General features: G+C 40.4%; 2 protein-coding genes across 2 annotated transcripts in view; both read right to left on the reverse strand.

Annotated features, from left to right (window-relative positions):
- Positions 1–4,172, reverse strand: part of slc31a2 (solute carrier family 31 member 2) — a 5,835-nt gene extending 1,663 nt beyond the window's left edge. The window contains exons 1-3 of the mRNA XM_035667668.1: positions 3,958–4,172; positions 906–972; positions 295–523 (exon numbers count right to left, since the gene is read on the reverse strand). Coding sequence (XP_035523561.1) covers positions 295–523; positions 906–972; positions 3,958–3,966 — 305 coding nt within the window. The 5' untranslated portion in view covers positions 3,967–4,172. The remainder of the gene's footprint in view (positions 1–294; positions 524–905; positions 973–3,957) is intronic.
- Positions 4,173–5,903: 1,731 nt separating this feature from the next.
- The window catches only part of arrdc1b (arrestin domain containing 1b), a 36,673-nt gene continuing 23,250 nt past the window's right edge, over positions 5,904–19,326 (reverse strand). Inside the window, exons 4-8 of the mRNA XM_035668491.1 lie at positions 11,754–11,908; positions 11,235–11,417; positions 10,804–10,980; positions 9,384–9,846; positions 5,904–8,337 (exon numbers count right to left, since the gene is read on the reverse strand). Coding sequence (XP_035524384.1) covers positions 8,273–8,337; positions 9,384–9,846; positions 10,804–10,980; positions 11,235–11,417; positions 11,754–11,908 — 1,043 coding nt within the window. The 3' untranslated portion in view covers positions 5,904–8,272. The remainder of the gene's footprint in view (positions 8,338–9,383; positions 9,847–10,803; positions 10,981–11,234; positions 11,418–11,753; positions 11,909–19,326) is intronic.

Raw genomic sequence — 19,326 nt, forward strand, 5'->3', positions numbered from 1 at the left:
AGTGAATCATGACTTTAAAATGCTTATGGTTAGTCAAAATTATGAGATAAAATTAGGACCTTTTGATTGTTTTTTCCTTTCACTGGTGGAAACAGGATTCCATCATTTTCTGACCTCTAGGACTGCACTAATCATTTGATGAAGATCTGCTTTCAAAAAGCATTTTTTTATCTGGATTTATTGTATCTTATATGGCATTATTTACATTTTGCAGTAAAATCTATGAGCATGGAGAAATGCATTGTTGATTACATATTACACATAGTTGCATTTCCATATTTCTATGACCCTGACCTGTTTCTGGTGTTTAGAGCAGGTGGGTGTGACGCCATGGGGGTCAGCGAGGACTCGGAGGGGCTGCTCTCCAGTACGGAGCTGCTGTCTGTGCGGTAGGGCAGGGGGGCAGAATACGGAGACTGAGGATGGGCCAGCTTAGAGCTCCTCCCCAGCCACACTCTCCACACTTTGAGCAACTCGTAGAAGACCGTCAGCAGCAAGACCACAAACACCGACAGCACCATCCCTGCAGACACAAAGACACCACACACACACACACACACACACACACACACACACACACCTTAGCTGGAAGCTCACTCGTGGAGGACGCCAGGTGTAGTCTGCTTGAAATCACATCAGATACAATGTCATAGCCAAAAAATGTATATCTAATCATTCTTAGAAGTGTCCCTGCTGTGTAATCATCATGGCTGTCCATTTGCATGCTGGGTATGCTCCAAACATGTATTTTTATAAAGAAAAGATACACTAAACATTTGTACTTTTTGGAGTTTGATGAGATGTTCTATAAACTTCTTCTGAGCAATCAGGAAACAGGAATGTCTGTTGACACAAAACTACAGTACGTTTTAAGTGGAGATGCCATTTGACACTCTGCAACTTACCTGCAGGACCGTGCACGTCCCAGAAGTCAAACAGCAGTGTCACGCTGCTTGATATTCCAAAAGTCATCTAAAATTAAGAAAAAAGATATTAAAACCTCTAAGCGGCTGTGTGCTGGTTGACTGCTGATCTTACGTTTAAAAGCTCCGCCTCAACTGTCTGAAACATGGTTAATGCAGGACCAGCTGACCTCAGCGAGAGATACTGCACTGCTCTGAGATCAGTCTCCTCCCTCATTTTCTGCTGCAATGACTCAATGTTTTTAATTACAATTACTAAGCAAGCTGTCCTCTTTTTACTACTTTTTCCTTTAAAAGCCCTCATAAAACAGTAAATCTACATTTCCATTTGGAACTGCTTGTCCTGAGAAGTACTCCTTCTGTTTCTTGTAGTTGTCCTGTAGTAAATTCACACTATGTGCATGCAGAATTATAATGGTACCGTCCTCAATACCTCCTCTGTTCTACATCTAATTTTTGGATTCAATTTATGCCATTCCAAACAAATACCTACTCAGCTGACCTTGCCTCACAATTACAGGACCTTTTGTCCCACAAAAGCACTCTCTGTTCTGCCCAGCGGCTGAAGATGTGTGACTGACAGAGGAATGTACTGTTTGCATGTGTATGTAACTCCCTGCCAGGCTCTTTCCCCCTCTTCCCTGCTACAGGCACCACCTGTCCTGGTATGAGTGTCTCTCACCAGCTGCACACTGCTGAAGGTCCACAAGCTCTAAGTGGTTTGATCAATAGACCTTTTCCACAGCAGCCATTTTGACATGAAACAGCAGGGTGAACACAGGTGTTACCAGTGATAGTGATTCCCTTCGATTCAGGGTGCTGCTATTGGCTCACTGGAAAGGCTCTGCTGCACTATATTGAACGGAACCTTAATTAGTGTCATCGCTAACACACGTGACGCCGACTATTTCACGTCAAAATGGCTGCTGTGAAAAAGGTGCATTTCTCTAAATGTTCTTACATTTTATAATAGGGCTGCACAATATGATAAAAACACAGCATATTGCGATTATTTTGACAGATATTGCGATATGATTCCTCATTAGTGCAAATGATCAGTTTTGCATCACAAATTTTATTTTCAATGCAAAAAGTATTAAAATCCTGACGATGTTCCACTTTTGGTGTCTGTACCAAATGTTCTCTTAAATCTGGAGAACAAGATTTGTAGGAATCTCTGCAGCACTAATTCATTGTAATGCTGTTTTGTCACATTTTAAAAAAACAAACAAACAATAAAATAAACAATTATTGATATTTCAATTAATTGTGCATTTTGAGACTAATAAAATATTTCAAAGTTGTAGTCCATGATGTCTATGTTGGCCGTCCCAGTCATGTGAAGCACAAACACAAACCCTAGAGAGACATCCTTGTTGTTCATATCATGTAACTAGGATATACCGCCTCACTTTGAGCTTTTCCATCAGGGTGAGGAGCAGTGACATGATCAGAAAGATTGTCAACAAGCCAGTTAAGCTGGATCTAAGAAAATCTAACATTATTTATGTGGAGGTAAAACCAAAAGATGTATGCACACTTCCCTAACTGCACCAGGAAGTTGGTCTGTAAACTGTGATGTGTGTTTACAATAATCAGTTTGGGTTATAATTTTATCGTTCGCCTTTTGTTTTCTCCTCCAGATACACCTGGCTACCTGCGACTGTCTGACTGCTCATGTTTTTTGCCCTGTCAGACTTCTTTTCAGTGATGTCACCCTGTTCCCAAATCTCAGCGATTATCTTTGGGAGTGAAATGATATTCTTAGAAATGATGATCGAGGGCACAAAAATAAGATCCGATGTTATGTTTTATAGCAAAAAAAAAAAAAAATGGGACAGCGGGAAGACAGGAGAAGCTGGATCTGCAGAAGAGTGAGAGTTATCAGCTCATTGTGATTCTCAGTTTATTGGTTGTCTAAACTCCAGTTCTTTTTATGTCAAACTTGTGGAAACCTCCCTAACAGAAACAGAGTCTACAAATAGTGCAAACACGCTGTAATAGTGACACAAAGGGCACAAGGTAGTGCACAAGAGTAAGTCAAATATAGATTGTTGAGTCAACAATCTAACGCGAGGCCCGGCAGGGTGATCATTGTAAGCTTATCTTTCAAACCGCTTGAGAAAACCTGACGTGTGTTGTCCAGGTGAATGTTGAGACTATAAACCACTAAAGCAGTGTTTCTACTACAAACATGCTATAGTGCACATATACTTTCTGGTATATTCATGCAGAGCGTTTTCCAAGAAAATACCATGACTCTAGATTTTTTCCCACATTGTTGGTTGCCATTCGTGTCAGTAGCATATGTGAAACAACTTGCAAACATGTAGCGGTCTTGAAATGTTCATTTTCATTTAATCATTTCAACCATACAATATTCTAGCTAGAACTGTTTTTTGTGTAAAATATTAGCCCCAGTTTGAACCTCTCATGTGCATTAACATTACATTAGATGGCACAATCTGATTATACACATCACGCATCACACAGTGAAAACTTCTTGTACTGTACTTAAATGCATGGCTGCCTGAAGGGAAGAAAAACACATAATACAATTAGAAAAAAAAACTAAAAAATGTCCACTTTTGGAAAATGCCAGACAACACTGTAAAGCACATGTGATCTGAATGGGTGAAATGTGAGATCATCAAACATTAATTGTAATTGTAATTGTATCTTGATCACATGATTATACCATGTTATCGTTTTACAAAATGATGTTGTCCAGATGAACCAGTAGCACCTGAGTCCAAGCAGCAGACTGCAGCTGAAAACTAACTCAATTATTAAGTTTATGTTTTATGTGTTTGTGATTTCAGCCATATTGCCCAGCCCTGGTTACATGGACAATTTAACAGCAGCGTACAGATTTCACAGGTCTTTATGAGTTATACGCATTCATTATGTTGCTCTGGGTTTATTGTGGTCTGCTCCCCTAAAGTCCATAGCACATGCTCCCTCCCCCCACACACACACAGATAGATAATATTTCAAACGCAAACTCATGACGAACTCCAAACACACAACTTACAGACATCATGGTGAACTTGGTGAGCGCAGGTTGACGCCACACTTTCAGGAGTTAGTGAGTCCAGCTCTCCATTCCCTCTCTTTCCCGGGCTACAGTCGTTGTTCGAGTGCACTGAAGTAGGAGCCCATTTCTCAAACTAAACGCCCCACAGGAGCAGCCACCGACCACCGACCGGCTGCAGCCGCTAGGAGTACCGCGTGACTTCACAACATGAACAGAGGGGCTGACGGTTAGTGGAGTTTCTCAGCAACTGGAAACAAAGAAGCACTTCGACTAAATAATGACATAGTGACTCCCAATATTATTGTCAGCATGGAGCAGGTTTAGGTACAAATGACAAATACTTAATAGGTAAATAACCAAATAGAAATAGTTAGCTAGCTTCACGTATTTACCCGAGGAATGCGGCTGATAGGCAAGAGATACGACGCATGCGCAGGACCACGGGTTATAACAACAACTACTCGGATCACGTGACAGACGGAGGTAACCGAAGTCATTCGTAGGTTTTCGGCTGTAAAACGTTTACTGTAAAAGTAGGGGACACACCTGTCCTTCAGACTGCTATTACTGTTAGTTTGTGTAACATATATATGGCTTAGAGGAAATGGTAAACAAATATAGGTCAAAAATCAGTTGTTTTGTGTTTTATGTACTGATGCTTCAAACGTTTGATCGTGTGAATCATAGAAAGTTGTTATACATTGTGAGGGTTCTGGTATTCCACCAGGCTGTGCACGTACAATGGGCAATAGTGTCTCAGCCATAGACTGTAAAAATAAAAAGGTCTCAGCGCCATTTGAGGTTAGCAATAGTGTCAAACAAGGTTTTTTTTTGTCCCCAGTTCTTTTTAATTTATATATTAATGTTCTGTCCAAGCAGTTGACTGTGTGCCTGATTGGTAATACTCCACTGATCCATATAATGTATGTGTCCTTCTGTCTATATTGTCATTTACTGTATATATTGTATTATAAAGTACATACAAAGGCTCTTATGTTATATTTTTTTACTTGTAAGTTAGTAAGTGTGTGTGTGTATATATATATATATATATATATATACACACATTTTCTATTTCTAGATATATTGTAATATAATACAGTATTTCTATTCCTTAATATTGTGTGAACACCTTGAGCAACTCTAACAAACACATTTCCCACCAGGGATCAATAAAGTATTTCTGATTCAGATTGTTCCATGCAGCACTGGTCGCCAGCAGCTCTTTGTTATATGTTTTGTGTATGTGTGGAACATGAAATAGATCACCAGTTAGGATGTTGTCGCGATCTTTAAAACCAAAGAGGACAAATCTCTCAAATCTTCAGACTTCAAATTGTCTGATAATAATCTTGGTAGAACAAATCACAGATGATGATATTTATAGGCAATGCAGCAATATATAGCAAACACTCAAGTTTAGTATGTGTACAGATGGAGTGAAGACGTCTCCTTTCAGAGCATATTGTACACTACTCTATACTGCACACTTGTGGTCAAACTACAAAAAAGCAAGTAGAGACTTCGGGTAGCTTATGATGATGCCATAGAACATTAATTAAGAACTCTATATATGTTGTAGTGCAATATAAATTGTAAATGTATACACTTATTGGCCAACATAATGACTAAAAATAAAATCATGTTGGTTTTTATCAAATACAAGAAAAAACTACATTACCAATGCCAGCTGTGGAGACATTGCTACAGTTATCTCTTTGTAAGGCATCAATATGTATATACTTCTCTTTTAAAACATGAACTTTTATTTAAAAAAGATAGATAAAATTATCTTCTGTATATTAATTATTCTATGTAGGATCCAGATAAAGTTTTTTCACAGTCTGTTCTCTGCAGATGCCACTAAATCCCACACACTGGCCCTTTAAACTGAAATCAGTTTCAAATCATCATACTTAATCACTGAAATACGACAAGACAAACACGTCATATAATTTTATTGTTATACTGTACAGTACAACTTTGATTCTGCACTGCAAGTTGAAATATTACACTTACTGATTGAGGTGCTACGATTAGTATCTGCATACTGCACCTGTAAACAGTTTACAAGTAGAAAAATACAAAACCAGACACCACTCATCAATATGTGAGGGGGAAAGAATGAAAAAAAAACACAGAACAAGTGGGGCTTCATAAAGCTATAGTACCTTTTGGTGGTGAAGAAATCAAATCAACAAATTGGGATTGATAAAGGCAACATGAAGTGACTTCACGGAGCTGCAGCTGCTGCAGCGTTCTTGGAGATGAGAGGAATTGCACATATTTTCTAAAATAAGAATAAAAACAGGTCTAAAGTCCAGTGTCCTCGCTGTTTTTTTAAAAGCTACATTTGTATACATCAAGTGCACTTAGCACAGTCCACAGGAGACAAAGCAGGAAGAGTTGCACGAGCATATCCTGATGTCCACCCTGACAGAGAAGAAGCTTCTGGAAGGGGTGGCTGGAGTCCAGATTGTTTAAGGCATGCATTCACAATAATGTAGAGCCAGAACACCATAGTTTGGGTGACTGTCAGGTTTTAACAGTAAAAGCAGTTTGTCTGTGGAAATTTTAGAGCTGGTGTGTCTCACAAAATAATTTAAGAGTTAAATAAAAAATAAAAAATAAAATAACAAGTGGCAATATGATCTGCAGTCAGGAGCCAGCACTGTTCTAAATTCACAGAATGGACTATTGAGATTGTATTGAAACATGTATAAAATAAGACAAACATCAATAGTTAGAAAAACTTTCAATACAGCAGTTGTGCTTAAGATTGTCAGTGAAATATGCAAAATCAGATATAAGATTAACTGTGTTCCAAGAGATCAAACTTTTTATATGTGTAGTAACACATTTTGTTACAACTTGCTCACATTAATTAATTTGGACAAGAGAAATTTGGGGAATGTTAACGTAAGAAGATCAGATCACGATATGATTACCCTGAAACTTAATAATGTTGAATTACCACCCAACCCTACACAGGGAAAGAAAAAAGTCTCTAATAGACAACTTAACACAAATGCTGAATCATAAACAAAGTTGGAGTGAAAATAGACCTAAGGGGAACTTATGATCTTGTTCAAATGTGCTCTATTTCTCTCTCTCTCTCAAGCACACACACACACACACACACACAGAGTGCCCCCAGAAACCGACGCACTCAAACTGTAAAAAGTGCTGAGTTGTGCACATGTATGTTTATCATCTGCACAGACTGAAATTTCAGAGTATGCTCACTAAGCTGTGATCAACACACACAAGTAGGGACTCAGTGAAGTGTTTCACTTTGCAGGGCTGACTATGTTAAGCTCCAGTTTCAAGACAAGTTGAGGTAATGCTTGTACCAGCGATGACCACAGGAGGGCAGAGGAAGACTGCATCAGTGCTGCAGTCCTTATATCCAGCTGCAGGAAAAATGAGTTTCATCTGCAGATACATTGTCCTCTGAATACAAAACTGATGTCAAAGCAAAACCTCTCAGTTATATAACACAGGGCGGGGGTTCAGAGATGATCACTTATCACTTCCAATAAACAGAGCAGTTCTGTGTGTCATTTTCTCAACATAAAGGATCATGTTTGGAAACAAATTTTTAAACATGAAAATGTAAATATTCCAAATGGTTGATTGATGTCAACAAAAACTATGTTTAAAAATTCACAGATTTTTGACTGGATTAGTTGAGTAAGAAAAATCCTACACACAGGGGTTTTAAATAGTTTTACAGACAAGCCACAACCACTGGCAACAAGGTCTCCTTTCAATATCCAGCATGAAGACAGCTCTGTCCTGTTGATGATGGGGACAACTGAGACACAAACAGACACCAGTGGACCAAAATAACAAGTGCACAATTGGAACAAGACTGTGAAAAAGGCCAACGTTTGATCTTGTCAAACACATGCCTTCAGTAGGCCGAAATTATTCTCAAGGCATCACAGATGCAAAAATTCACTGACAAACCGTGATTTTACCCTGCCCCGTGACAGAAACATGTCCAATCACTAAATATTCTAAATCCTGTATGCTGATCCAAAATACTTCTTTTAGGCACAGTGATGTTCACCCGTTCTGTCTGACACTACCTGCTGGGACATGAGGTGAAATTAAAACTTATATTCAATATAAGATATGATCCCTTTTTTTACTCATTAGAGGACAAAGAAACAATCTTTGGGGTGTTCAAGGGTGGATCCGTAGTCTATCCTTTTTAACCCAGTGTCTGTGTCCTGATTTTCTGTCAAGAGGCGAGTGCAGACAGGTGTGGGTGGGCGGGGCCATGATGCCTACGCCTGTTTCTTCTCTACTGTCTACTGTTGAAACTGGAGTTGGCGCTACTGCAGCTTTCCTCATAAGTGGGTGGGGGCTCTGTAACACAAAAACACACAAAAGTCAGTAATATAGTTGAAGCCCTGTGCATGTAAATCAATAGATTTAGTCATATAGGGTTTCTTTCATATAAATTTTGACAGATATCAGTCTGTGTGCAATGTTTAAACATGTTCATAGGGTTTTCTGTCCAAATTCTAACATAAACGAGAATTGTGCAACTGTACTGGACAATGAATTTTGAAAGCTTTATCATTTTAATCAAGATGAGTAACAAACAAAGGTTTTCTAGAGTCTTCATACTAACACCCTTTCAGTCAGGCAGTGATGTGGGATGAACCCATGTTTTTACCATCAATCTGACCCCAATCTGGGTGTAATGTGGTTTTGAAATTTTTCAGCTTTGATGTGAGTGAGAGTGAAGACAGGTTTCTGTAACAATAACGGCATTATTTAGAATTATTATAGGGTTACTGTGAACTAATAGTGAATGATTCAGCAACCACATTTGATGAACTCAAAGTTCATATTTCAAGTTGTAATTCACTGGTTTAGTACTCTTACATATCATTTTTTATACAATTTAAATTTAAAGGGTGTACTCACTGCATTACAAAACATAACTGGTGTCCTATACTCTGTCACCAGAACTGTCAGCCATTTTGGGGACGTGTGGTCTTATATACCTACATCATATCTAATATTTTTTCATGCCATTTTCAGGACTTATGCATGAGTAGAAAACTGCATTAGAGAATTTTGCAGGATTCACAAGTACCCATATTTAACAGATATGACAGCTCCAGTGTGCTATTATTGAACATGTGATTTGAGCCAGGCGATTGTGACATTACTTGTGTTTGTCTTTTTAAGGTTTACCTATTAGGAAGGACATGTAACAGCACTATCACAAGAGTTGACTCCCGACTCAACATCAGCCAGGGTTTATCTGGTTTTAGAGTCTGAACAACTCATCACTTGATTTGATTGTGGTGAATACACAAAAAGGATATTCAAAGCACCGACTGTGATAAGGATGACGGACTTGTGTAAAATCATCATCAATCTGACTTTGAAGAACTAACCGTGAGGGTAGTCCCAGCTGCTGTATTCTGGGGGGAGGATGAGAGAACAGGAAGTAGGGACAGGAGTCACGTTTCCCTCAGTGAAGAAAGGTATGGTGGCCCCGGTGGACACACAGAACAGGGGAGCGGACGCGTTGGGCCGTCTGTGGCCCGGAGGGAGGGCTGCGCCGGGAGCGTGGCTAAAGGCGCTGGGGGACATGGTGACTGGCTGACCTGAGGGATCCTGCTGAGAGTGACTCTTGGTAGGAATCTCCTCACTGACCATGCCTCCTGCACACAGCCCCTCATCTGGCTCCTCCTCCACTGGCGGGGCGCTGGGTGTCACGCCTGCTGCGCTGGGTGCGATGGTCGCGCCGCAGTGGATTGGAGTGGAGGGCATTGGTCTCGACGGAGACAAGTTCACAGCAATGTTCCCAATGTAGATGGGCAGAGTGACGACTGCCTCTGGAGATCTTAGTGAGACCTATAACACCAACAGGATTTAGAAAGGAATTCCTATGAAGGCCTCTATTAGAATTTAAAGTGTACAATAATTAAGGCTCATTACATTTTGTTTTTATTTCATCAAAGATAGGCATTATCAGTGTTTATTTAAAAAAAAAATATTATTTACAAAAAAAATAAAATACAGCAGCTAATTTGCATTTCTTCATATTTTTTTCCTCACTTTATATTACCAGATTTTCTGAGCTGTGAGAACCTCATCTACTATAAACTACTGTGAATAGAAACTGGCAAATTTTCAACAAAAACAATGAGCCTAGGAAGTGGGGACAGGAGGCGATAAGACTGGTGACATTCTATGTTTTCCTTATTGTCAATAAATCCCATGAAAAGACCAAAACCAACAAAGAATTGATTCTGCAGTATTGTCTGGGTATCCAAGTTTGATATATCTCATTCCTCTGTGCTACAGAGCTCCATTATTATTACAAATACATCAAAACCACACTGTTGTTCTAGGTGACATTTTCCTTCATTAAAATGAACACACACTAGTTTCAGGAATCTTTTCATGGAATTTGGTGACAATAAGAAGATACAGAAGAACACCTGCCTTATAATTTAAATATACTATGTATCCAAACCTATCCAGACTTGTGGGACAAATATAGTCAATTATAGGCTGTATGAGGCTGGATGTTATAGTTTATAGCAGATCTGGTATAATTATAATTATATTCATCATTCTTAATTGTGTGACAGTACTCTACAGTGAGTTTAAAATGAGTAGGTGTCATCAATAATTCACTGGTTTCTATCCGGAGGCAATAGATACAATAAACAAAAATATTATTCATCAGAAGTCAAGAGCTGGTCTGTCAGAAAACAAACCAGAAGTAGCTGAAAAAGTACATAAAGCTGCCATGTCGCATTGAAGTATAAGATAAGTATAAGACAAGTAAACACACACTCTGACCTGAATGAAATAGTCAATGTCTATGAGGCTGCAGCCGGCCAGCGCTGACTGAGGAAGAGGAGGGACGATGATCTGCTCTTTCCACTCTGCGTGTTTTCCTGCTTTCACTCCGGCTCCCTCCACTTCTGCGATGGTGCGCAGGTCAAACATAGGCCGCTTGGTCTTATAGGTCACTTTCTGGTATGACAAAACGTACACAGACATAAAAAGATGTGACGGTGACTCCAACCCACCTCCTTCATCTATTTTCCCCAACTCAGTCCATTTTTCAGTACACATGTTCTGTACTCAACACCTGAAAAACCAATAGACTTTGTGAGAAAAATAACAAAATAATACAAATATATCTCACTGCAGCAAGAAGTTAGCCTGTTGAAAGCCAGATGTGGTGGTAAAAAACATTTACATTTATGACTGATTCAATAATCTACCTGTATGAGACTGGCCAGTACACATCCCGTGTCCTTCCCAGACTTGTTGTGGATCTCAGTGGCCAACTTGATGACCTGACCAGGGATGTAACCCCTCATGTCACTGCGAGCTTTCAACATCAGGGTCCCCGTCTTCACCAGGAGGTAGCTGAACTTCTTAGTGGTCACAGCGTGACTCGGATGCTGCGGACACACAGAGTCACAAGATAAATGTTTGTTTGTGCATTGTTAGTAACAATTAGGCCGATGCTGCGCTGATAATCTGTTCCTGCTAAGTTCCAGAGAACCAGGAAACTCTTGACAGTCATGATGGGAGGAGAGTGAATGATAAGTAAGTAATGCAGGGGAGGATTAGATCCTGCACAGCCATGAAATCAAATAAGCCTCGACCAAGACAAAGGTTGATCAAATAAAGAGATACATTACAGCTTTTCAAAGTCAAAGTCTCCTTCTGTGTCTATATGAACAACTTTTTTCACTCCTACATTAACTCAGCAAGTTTGTGCACTGAAAACTTACTTCAATGTCCGGCACCTCATTGAGGTTGAGCAGGTTGAGTAGGTAGAAGGGCCTGTGGGCTTTGTAGTCCTTAGAGAAGCGAGGCGTGTCGATGGCCGCTCTCACACGGTAAATAATCTTTCCAAATGGTCCCTCAAAGGATGTAGGGGCAGCAACTAAAGATAAAAAATACAGACATTACTTTGACAGGTCAGACAGTTACTGACATTTTAGCTGCAGTGACTGATGTAAAGAACTGCTAAAGCCCATTTGTTAGATATACGATGATTTATTAATGAAAAGGTAAAAAAAGGTAACATTTTTAATTATTAAATAAGTTTGCAAACTTCAATAACCCATAAAAATAAAAATGCTGCTTGGAATTAGACTGTTAAACACAACCTACATAGATACCTTTAAAACAATTCTTTTTTTCATTGCGTCAAATGATATTATGAAGGAAAAGAAAATCCTGTTCATGAAAATCTCAGCGTATATTTGTTAAGGGGAAAAAAGATGAAAGAAAGAAAAATGAAAGAAATGAGAATGAGGGATATACAAAGAAAGACTGATTTATATTTAGTTTGTTTTGCACCTGAAGCTCAGTCAACACATGTTCTTCAACAAAAGGTGACAATAAGGCAATGCCTGAAAAAGATTCATCAGGAAAGAATTTAAACAGATTTTATTGTTTTTTATTATTATAATTTATAGTAGGGAGTAGGCACCTGAAATCTGTGTCTTTATCCATGCAGGCCTCTGTCACAAAATGTGAGGAGCCTTTCAGACTGATTCCTGCACATCTCAGCTTGAATAGAAAGACACTGGTTTTGTGACTTGAGGAAAGGGCAGTGAAGAGGAGCACAAAGGGAGGGAAAAGACTGGAGAGAAGGAAATTTGAGGAGACAGAGATAAAAATAACTATTTGGGGAGAAAGCAGACAGACAGACAGACAGAAGAAGAGAGCTGTTCCAAGCCGGAGGGGAGGGTAAAAAAAAACAAATCAGATTCAAAACCTTTTCTGATAATGTTCTCTGTAAAAAACAATTTGCATATAAATTCCCAAACAGGATGTACAAAAAGGTGATTAATGTGTTGTCAAAATAAAAGCTGAGCCACTCTCTCACCCTCACTATTCTAATGTGTTCCTTTTTTCCCTAATCCTCATTCAGATGTTAATGTCAGCAAGGCAGGCGGCTGCTCCAGGGACAAGTATGCTGCTGCTGTCAATAAGAATTAAACACGAGCAATGGGTTGTTGTTTTGTGGCTGACAGCCTGGTAGCAAAAACAGAGTGATGAGACAGACTGCTGGTGGCTGCTGAAGGTGGCCGAGGATTGTGCAGCCTTTGTGCTGCAACAGGCAGCGCTACAACATTTATTTTTCAGGATGGACTTGTGTATCTAGGAGCCTTGTAAACACGTGTTTAAAGGACTTTAGTGATCCTGACATTTCCTCTGCTGCCACCATGAGGTTCACATTTTTCAGTACCCAAATACAGCCTCACAAAACTGCAAGCCTGGCAAGCTGTCTTGTTTGGATGGCTATGGTACATATAAACACCTGAACAGCAGTTCTTAATTACAAGTTAAAATATAGTCTTATGTTAAAGGATCAGTGTGTTCAGGTCTGATTGATTTATTTAGATAAAAACGACTCATTCTCAGGTAACAAAAACACTGTTCTTGGTTTCATTATACACTAACGAAAACATGCCTCTAAGTATTATATTCCATTTCTGCCAATAAAGCCTCCAAAATGTTACACACTGGACCTTTAAAAAAAATGGTTATTTGCAACCGAGGCATTCAAATGTTTCAGTCTTCATCCATATTTAGTGCAGTTTAAACCTAATCGTAAACAGTTACACTGTCTCCTGTTATAGTTCTTTAGGTTGTTTGTACTCTAGCAGAGATTCCTTTTTAGGTAGCAGGAAATGTATCATCCATGTTAAAGTCACAAGAGCGGTAGATTTATCTCTCCTGCACGGGTGGTACTCCTAAAACCATAGTTAACTGGAGACTCACAGGAACCAATTAATAAGGAACAGAGACACTTTGTTGGAGTTATGTAAAAACGCGACCTTGTTCTTCTGCCCTAGAGTTATTATAAATTAGCTGCTACTTTGTGCATCTTTGCCTGTTCCATCAATCCAAATAAGATCACATAAAGACATACTTGTTTTGATATCCCTATTTCAGAAGCTCACGAGTGAACCTTGACCTCTGACCTGCAAATCACCAAGTCAATGTTCACTTGTCAACCACTAACTCTTTTTTTAAATTGTGCTTCCATTCCACATATGTCCACTAAAATCTGACTATTGACTTCAAAGGTGTACAGATCAAATAGAGAAGGTTTTAACTGCTAAACAAGGAAGTCAATTAGTTGTGAGAAGACAGGCAACACTTGATTTCAGAAGGTCTGGCTTGACACACAGCAGCACACATTTCACACATAGTTTGTATAGCAGCCAGTAACACTCCCAAATTCAAAACCCTCATCCCAGCTTAGTATTGATGTTTTGAAATGTATCAGAGCTGACTGTTTCATTTTAAAAATCAACAGTCAGATGGGAGGATATTTGGGGATTTTAAGGCTGCGCTTGTCATGGAATTAGATCATTGTTTTATTCTATTTATTTGTATTAAAACAAGGGTGCTTGTATGGCAGGACTATGCAGCGGCTCAACTACAAAGGATAAAAGTTTGCAGCTCTCTATTAAAGTGTATCACTTGTTTTCATCTCCTTTGTTCTTCTCTCTTCTCTTCCTGAACTCATATCTTATGTCTTTTTGGAATGAGGCCATCCACCATTTCATCTAACCCTGTTTATCCCTCTAAGTGTCCTTGTACTGAGCTTATCTCAACCTACGCCTTCCTCTTCTCTTTGAATTTCTTTGTTCCCTCAGTGAGAAATGATCAGGCCAGCACAACACCTGATGCCTCAACTCCAGATAAATGAGCTGGGTTTATCAGAGGAAATTCTAGTCATTCCCTGTATAACTTTGTTAAAAAAACATACTGACTTTTACCCAAGGCTCCTTCTCCTAAATTGTTACTTCTTTATTATTGCATATTTTATAGATTTTCATCTATTAAACTAATGCATTTATATCTCAAAACAACATATACAAATTAAGGTACTCTGTAATTGACAATCCAACACCTTGAAACTGACACTCATTATTAAGTTTGAGACTTATCTGAAAGTCATCTAGATCAATGAAAGCAGACATAATATCTGAAACATCTCTCAAATTAAAGCTGCAAGCAGCGATGAACGGGCCCTCGCACTCCACGCAACTCAACAAATTTCACGTAAATCAGATCAAACTTGCTATGCAGCGCTTACTTCCTGTTGGCCAGTAGGTGGCGTAATCACTAATATGCTGAATATTGTCATGTAGACGTGTTCATGGGCGGACCCGGTTATCAAACTGAAGTTTCATTGACATTGGACCATGTACACTGAAGTTGTGAGGACGTGTTCAGGGTGGGACTGTACACTGAAGATAGGAGTACTATCTGTTTTATGGCCAATCGGTGGAATTCGACACGTCGTCACGGGCACACGGTTAAACGTACAGTCACAAATAGCACAACTTTTGATCACCAATGTGTCTAGATTGCAGTGATTGAATTTGAAGTCAATCTGATAAAATCTGTAGGAGGAGTTAGTTAAAACAGAAGCCCTTAAATGCTGGAAATGGCTCCAAACAGTTTGATATTCGAATTCAGGCCCGGCCAAACTTTTGACCGGGCACCGCCAACAGACCCCCGCCCTTCAACGTACGTACACAAATAGCACAACTTTTAATCAGCAAGATACTTTGACTGTACTGACCAATTTTGAAGCAGATCCGATGAATTCCCTAGGAGGAGGAGTTCAAATACAACGCGAAAAGTTCGCCGAAAGTGAAAATCAAAATCAAAATCAATTCACAACTTTCATAAATCGATTTTTAAAAACGTAACTCTTCGCTGATGGAAATGTTGACTTTCTGGCTTCCGTAAAACACAGTTGCAGGAAGCAGTGTAGCTACTGGCTAGTTGGTTGCTGCTAACGTTAGCTCTCGTAGTCAGTAGCCTAGCTAAAATGTAGCAGCAAGAACATCAGCCACTCCCTTCTTCATTGAAGTTTGGATTCTAAAATCTCTCGGGGAAGAAGGAGCTTGAAAAGACTCAATATTTCAATATGCGAGGCTTTCTCAGCACACAGCGGACTGGAGTTAATCTTGAAATTAGAGCCACCTGTGTACTGCATCTGGAATTGTTTTTAAATTTGTATTTGTAATAAAAAGATTGAATCAACACAGAATTCAAAGGAATTTGTTAAATTTGCATTAATTGTTGACTTCCTGTAGGAACTGGGACTGGACTGCAGATGTGGTTGGACCACACTTTGTATGCTATTTTCTTTAAAACATGTTGAAGCCTTTAAAGTAACATAATTTAAAACTCTCCTTCCAGAAACAATAAGAACCTCTTTGAAATAGTTGCTGCTGAAACCCTCGTCGTTAAAAAAAAATGGCACAGACACTGATTGAAATCCTGGATAGCTAGCTCAGATTCTGGAGGCTTTATGAGACGATCTTGACCCTGACTGGTTGGATAATCTCTTACCTGGGAGAAGCTGAGGCTCTGTACGTCTGCTCCGTTGATCTTCACAATAGCATCCCCTGGCTGCAGAGAGGGGCAGTGCCTTCGATCCCAGACCCGCCTTACCACCGCCAGCTGACCTCCTTGCCCCCCTGCCGTTACACTGAACCCCAGCCCTCCACTCTCGCTGCATCCGAGAGCCACCGGTACGAGCTCCCCACCAGGAGTTGACGCAGGAGACCCCGCACCAAGAGGAAGCACCAGCCCTGGGTTTCCTCTGGACGCTGGGGAAGGTGCTTGGTGATTGGCTGGACAACCGTTAAAGCCGCAAGGTGGGACCTCTCTGGGTGGGGTCAGGGCGAGGGTAGTCTGGGGCATCAGTGGGCGCTGCACAGGAGCACCAGAAGGTGTGGAGGAGGAGGTGGGGTTGTTAGCAGTAGTGGGGCTGGTAGAATTTTGGAGGAGACCCGTCTCTGGTTGAGAGAGGGGAAGTTTGGACAGAGTGTGGGAGGATGAGGAGGCGATGGGGAGTGTGGAGGAGGAGATGGGGAGTGTTGACGTGGACAAGTCGCTCTCTGAGGATTTGGAGCTCTGATGGTGGAGGAGGGAGGAGGAGGAGAGGGCGGGGAGAGTGCTGCTGTTGTAGCGAATCAGAGAAGACCTGTGAAGAGGAGGAGGAGCACAGGGGAGAGACAAGAAACATGTTTTACAGCAAAATAAAAGATTTCACAAGTATCACCACAAGTAAATTATTACTGATACTCCAACTACTATTAGTACCCTGGTTGTAGAGATGTCACAATACCAGAAATGTTGTAGTGAGAAAACATGTGGGAACCAGTGCTTCCACCTTTGACAAATCCAAGACCAGGACTAGTCAAGTCCAAGTCAGAGAGTCCAAAGAGGTTCCCAAGCAGCTTCCTTTTGAGACGCCATAATATACCATCTTTGATTCAGAATAACTACCACTGATCATCATCAGCATTAAAATTGTGCTAGTAGAAATATGTTTTTTTAATAAGCCTACTTGTAAAACTCGTTGCTAACACTGCTAATGCTAACACTGGAGTTCCTCTCACCTTCGTGTTCCAGCATTGGACACGCCGCCATCAGAGTCACTGTGATTGGCTGCTGTCCTTTCTGGAAGAGGTGGCGGACCCAGTGGGGCATCAGAGGAAGTGGGTGTTGGCGGGCCTGTCAGCCCATTTGTCATTGGAGAGGAGTAGGAGGGCGGGGTTTGGCACAGTCCTGGATTCCAGAGTGAAGGAGTTAAAAATTCAACGTATATATAAGAAGCATTTTCTTTATTATTTCTGCTGCTTGTGGACTGATTTGACTTGTTCCTGACCTGGCGTACTGCCATTGGCGTCGAGTGTTCGGCTGTAGGTGAGGTGTGTCAGGCCACGATTCATATTGGGGGGGTTGGGGGGCTCGCTGGAAGTTTGTGGCTGCTGAAAGGATTAAAGTCAGATTCAAGGTTAGAGATTTATAAAGGGTCATTGTTCATGCAAAATAATTAGACTAAATAAACCGCACCGTCTCCAGACTCTGTTTTGGACATCCATCGGGGTTATAAAGCATCGGGTATCCTCTCCTCAGCACCACGTCCACGCTCTGACCCATCGGCACTGACTTCAGCATCTCCACCACCTCTTTATGAGAGCGACCCAGCACACAGCTGTCATTGATGTAGACGAGGATGTCCGCTGGAGGACCAGAGCCAGGAGACACAGTCAGTCTACAGGTTATTATAATATTATAATCTGACGTGCAGTTGTTGGGGCCAAAGATTGCGACCCTGTCAGCAGTAATGTGTATTGGTCCAACCCTCAGCTGCAGTCGAGCATTGACGGAAGAATGAGTTTGCAGACAGAAGTGACCATTATTTTACTTTGCAGTGTGTCTGTGTTCACCCTTAAAGCCCTGATATACTTCAAAATGGACACGGAAACGAATGCCTTGGTAACCGAATGGTTATAGTGCTCTGCCCTGTATCTACAGCACTGCCCTATATAACAAATTCATCATTAGTTACTATTATATAAATCACATAAACAGTACAGATCTCTGACCTGTATCAAGAGCATTGACCTCTGCAATTTATGTACAGCACTGACCTATGCTCTGTATCTATAGCACTGAACTCTGTCCTGTATCCATCCTGCCCTCAGTAACTATCCAGCTATGATTGTCAAATGGACTCAAATCTTCACAAATCTTAATTGTCTCTAAAAGACAATTAGTGTCAAATTATTGGACTTCACTAAAACTATAATTTTAAGATAGTACAGACCTTTGAGCTGTATCTACAGCACTGACCTATAACGTCTCTGAAAGATAGTATGACACTAATAGGCTTTATATGTGAACAACTGCATCTGCAGAAATGTGAGCATTATAACCATCGAAAACATATACGGAAGAAGAAAAATAATAATAAGCAAAATAAAGACTGAAGATTGGGCCAATCACACAATAAATAAAAGCACAGGAAGGGACCATGGGAGGAGGGTTTCCCTTCATGGATAAACTCAGGGAATAGTTGAGGCATTATGGCCATTGTGTGGCTTTTGCAGCCAGCAGTGGTGACGTACTGTGAGTTGAGCTGCTTTCATTGGCTGCTCTTGTTTCAAAATGTTTGTAAGCTAGTACGCTAGTGTTTTGCTACAGACCAAAACGCTAGCTAAGTAGCTAGCTAATCTACATTAATCGTTGGCTATCTAGTTACATCTGACAGCTAATGTTAGCAAAACACATAGTACAGTACAGGAAAGGAGGAAGTTGACTGAGGTTCTGACCGTGGCTTGCTCAACTGTGATTGAAGAAGAAGAAGATATACTTTATTGATCCCCTGATCACAGATATACTTTATTGATCCCCTGATCACAGGCTGAAATGCACACTTCATGCACATGTGGACATGCAAAGGGGAGAGATGGTGGAGTGATGGGGCTGCCGCGTTACCAGCGCCTCATGAGCAGGTTTCGGGGTTAG

This window comes from Morone saxatilis, unplaced genomic scaffold (genome assembly GCF_004916995.1).
Source record: "Morone saxatilis isolate NCDOM2014 unplaced genomic scaffold, NCSU_SB_2.0 Contig21, whole genome shotgun sequence".
NCBI lineage: Eukaryota > Metazoa > Chordata > Actinopteri > Moronidae > Morone > Morone saxatilis.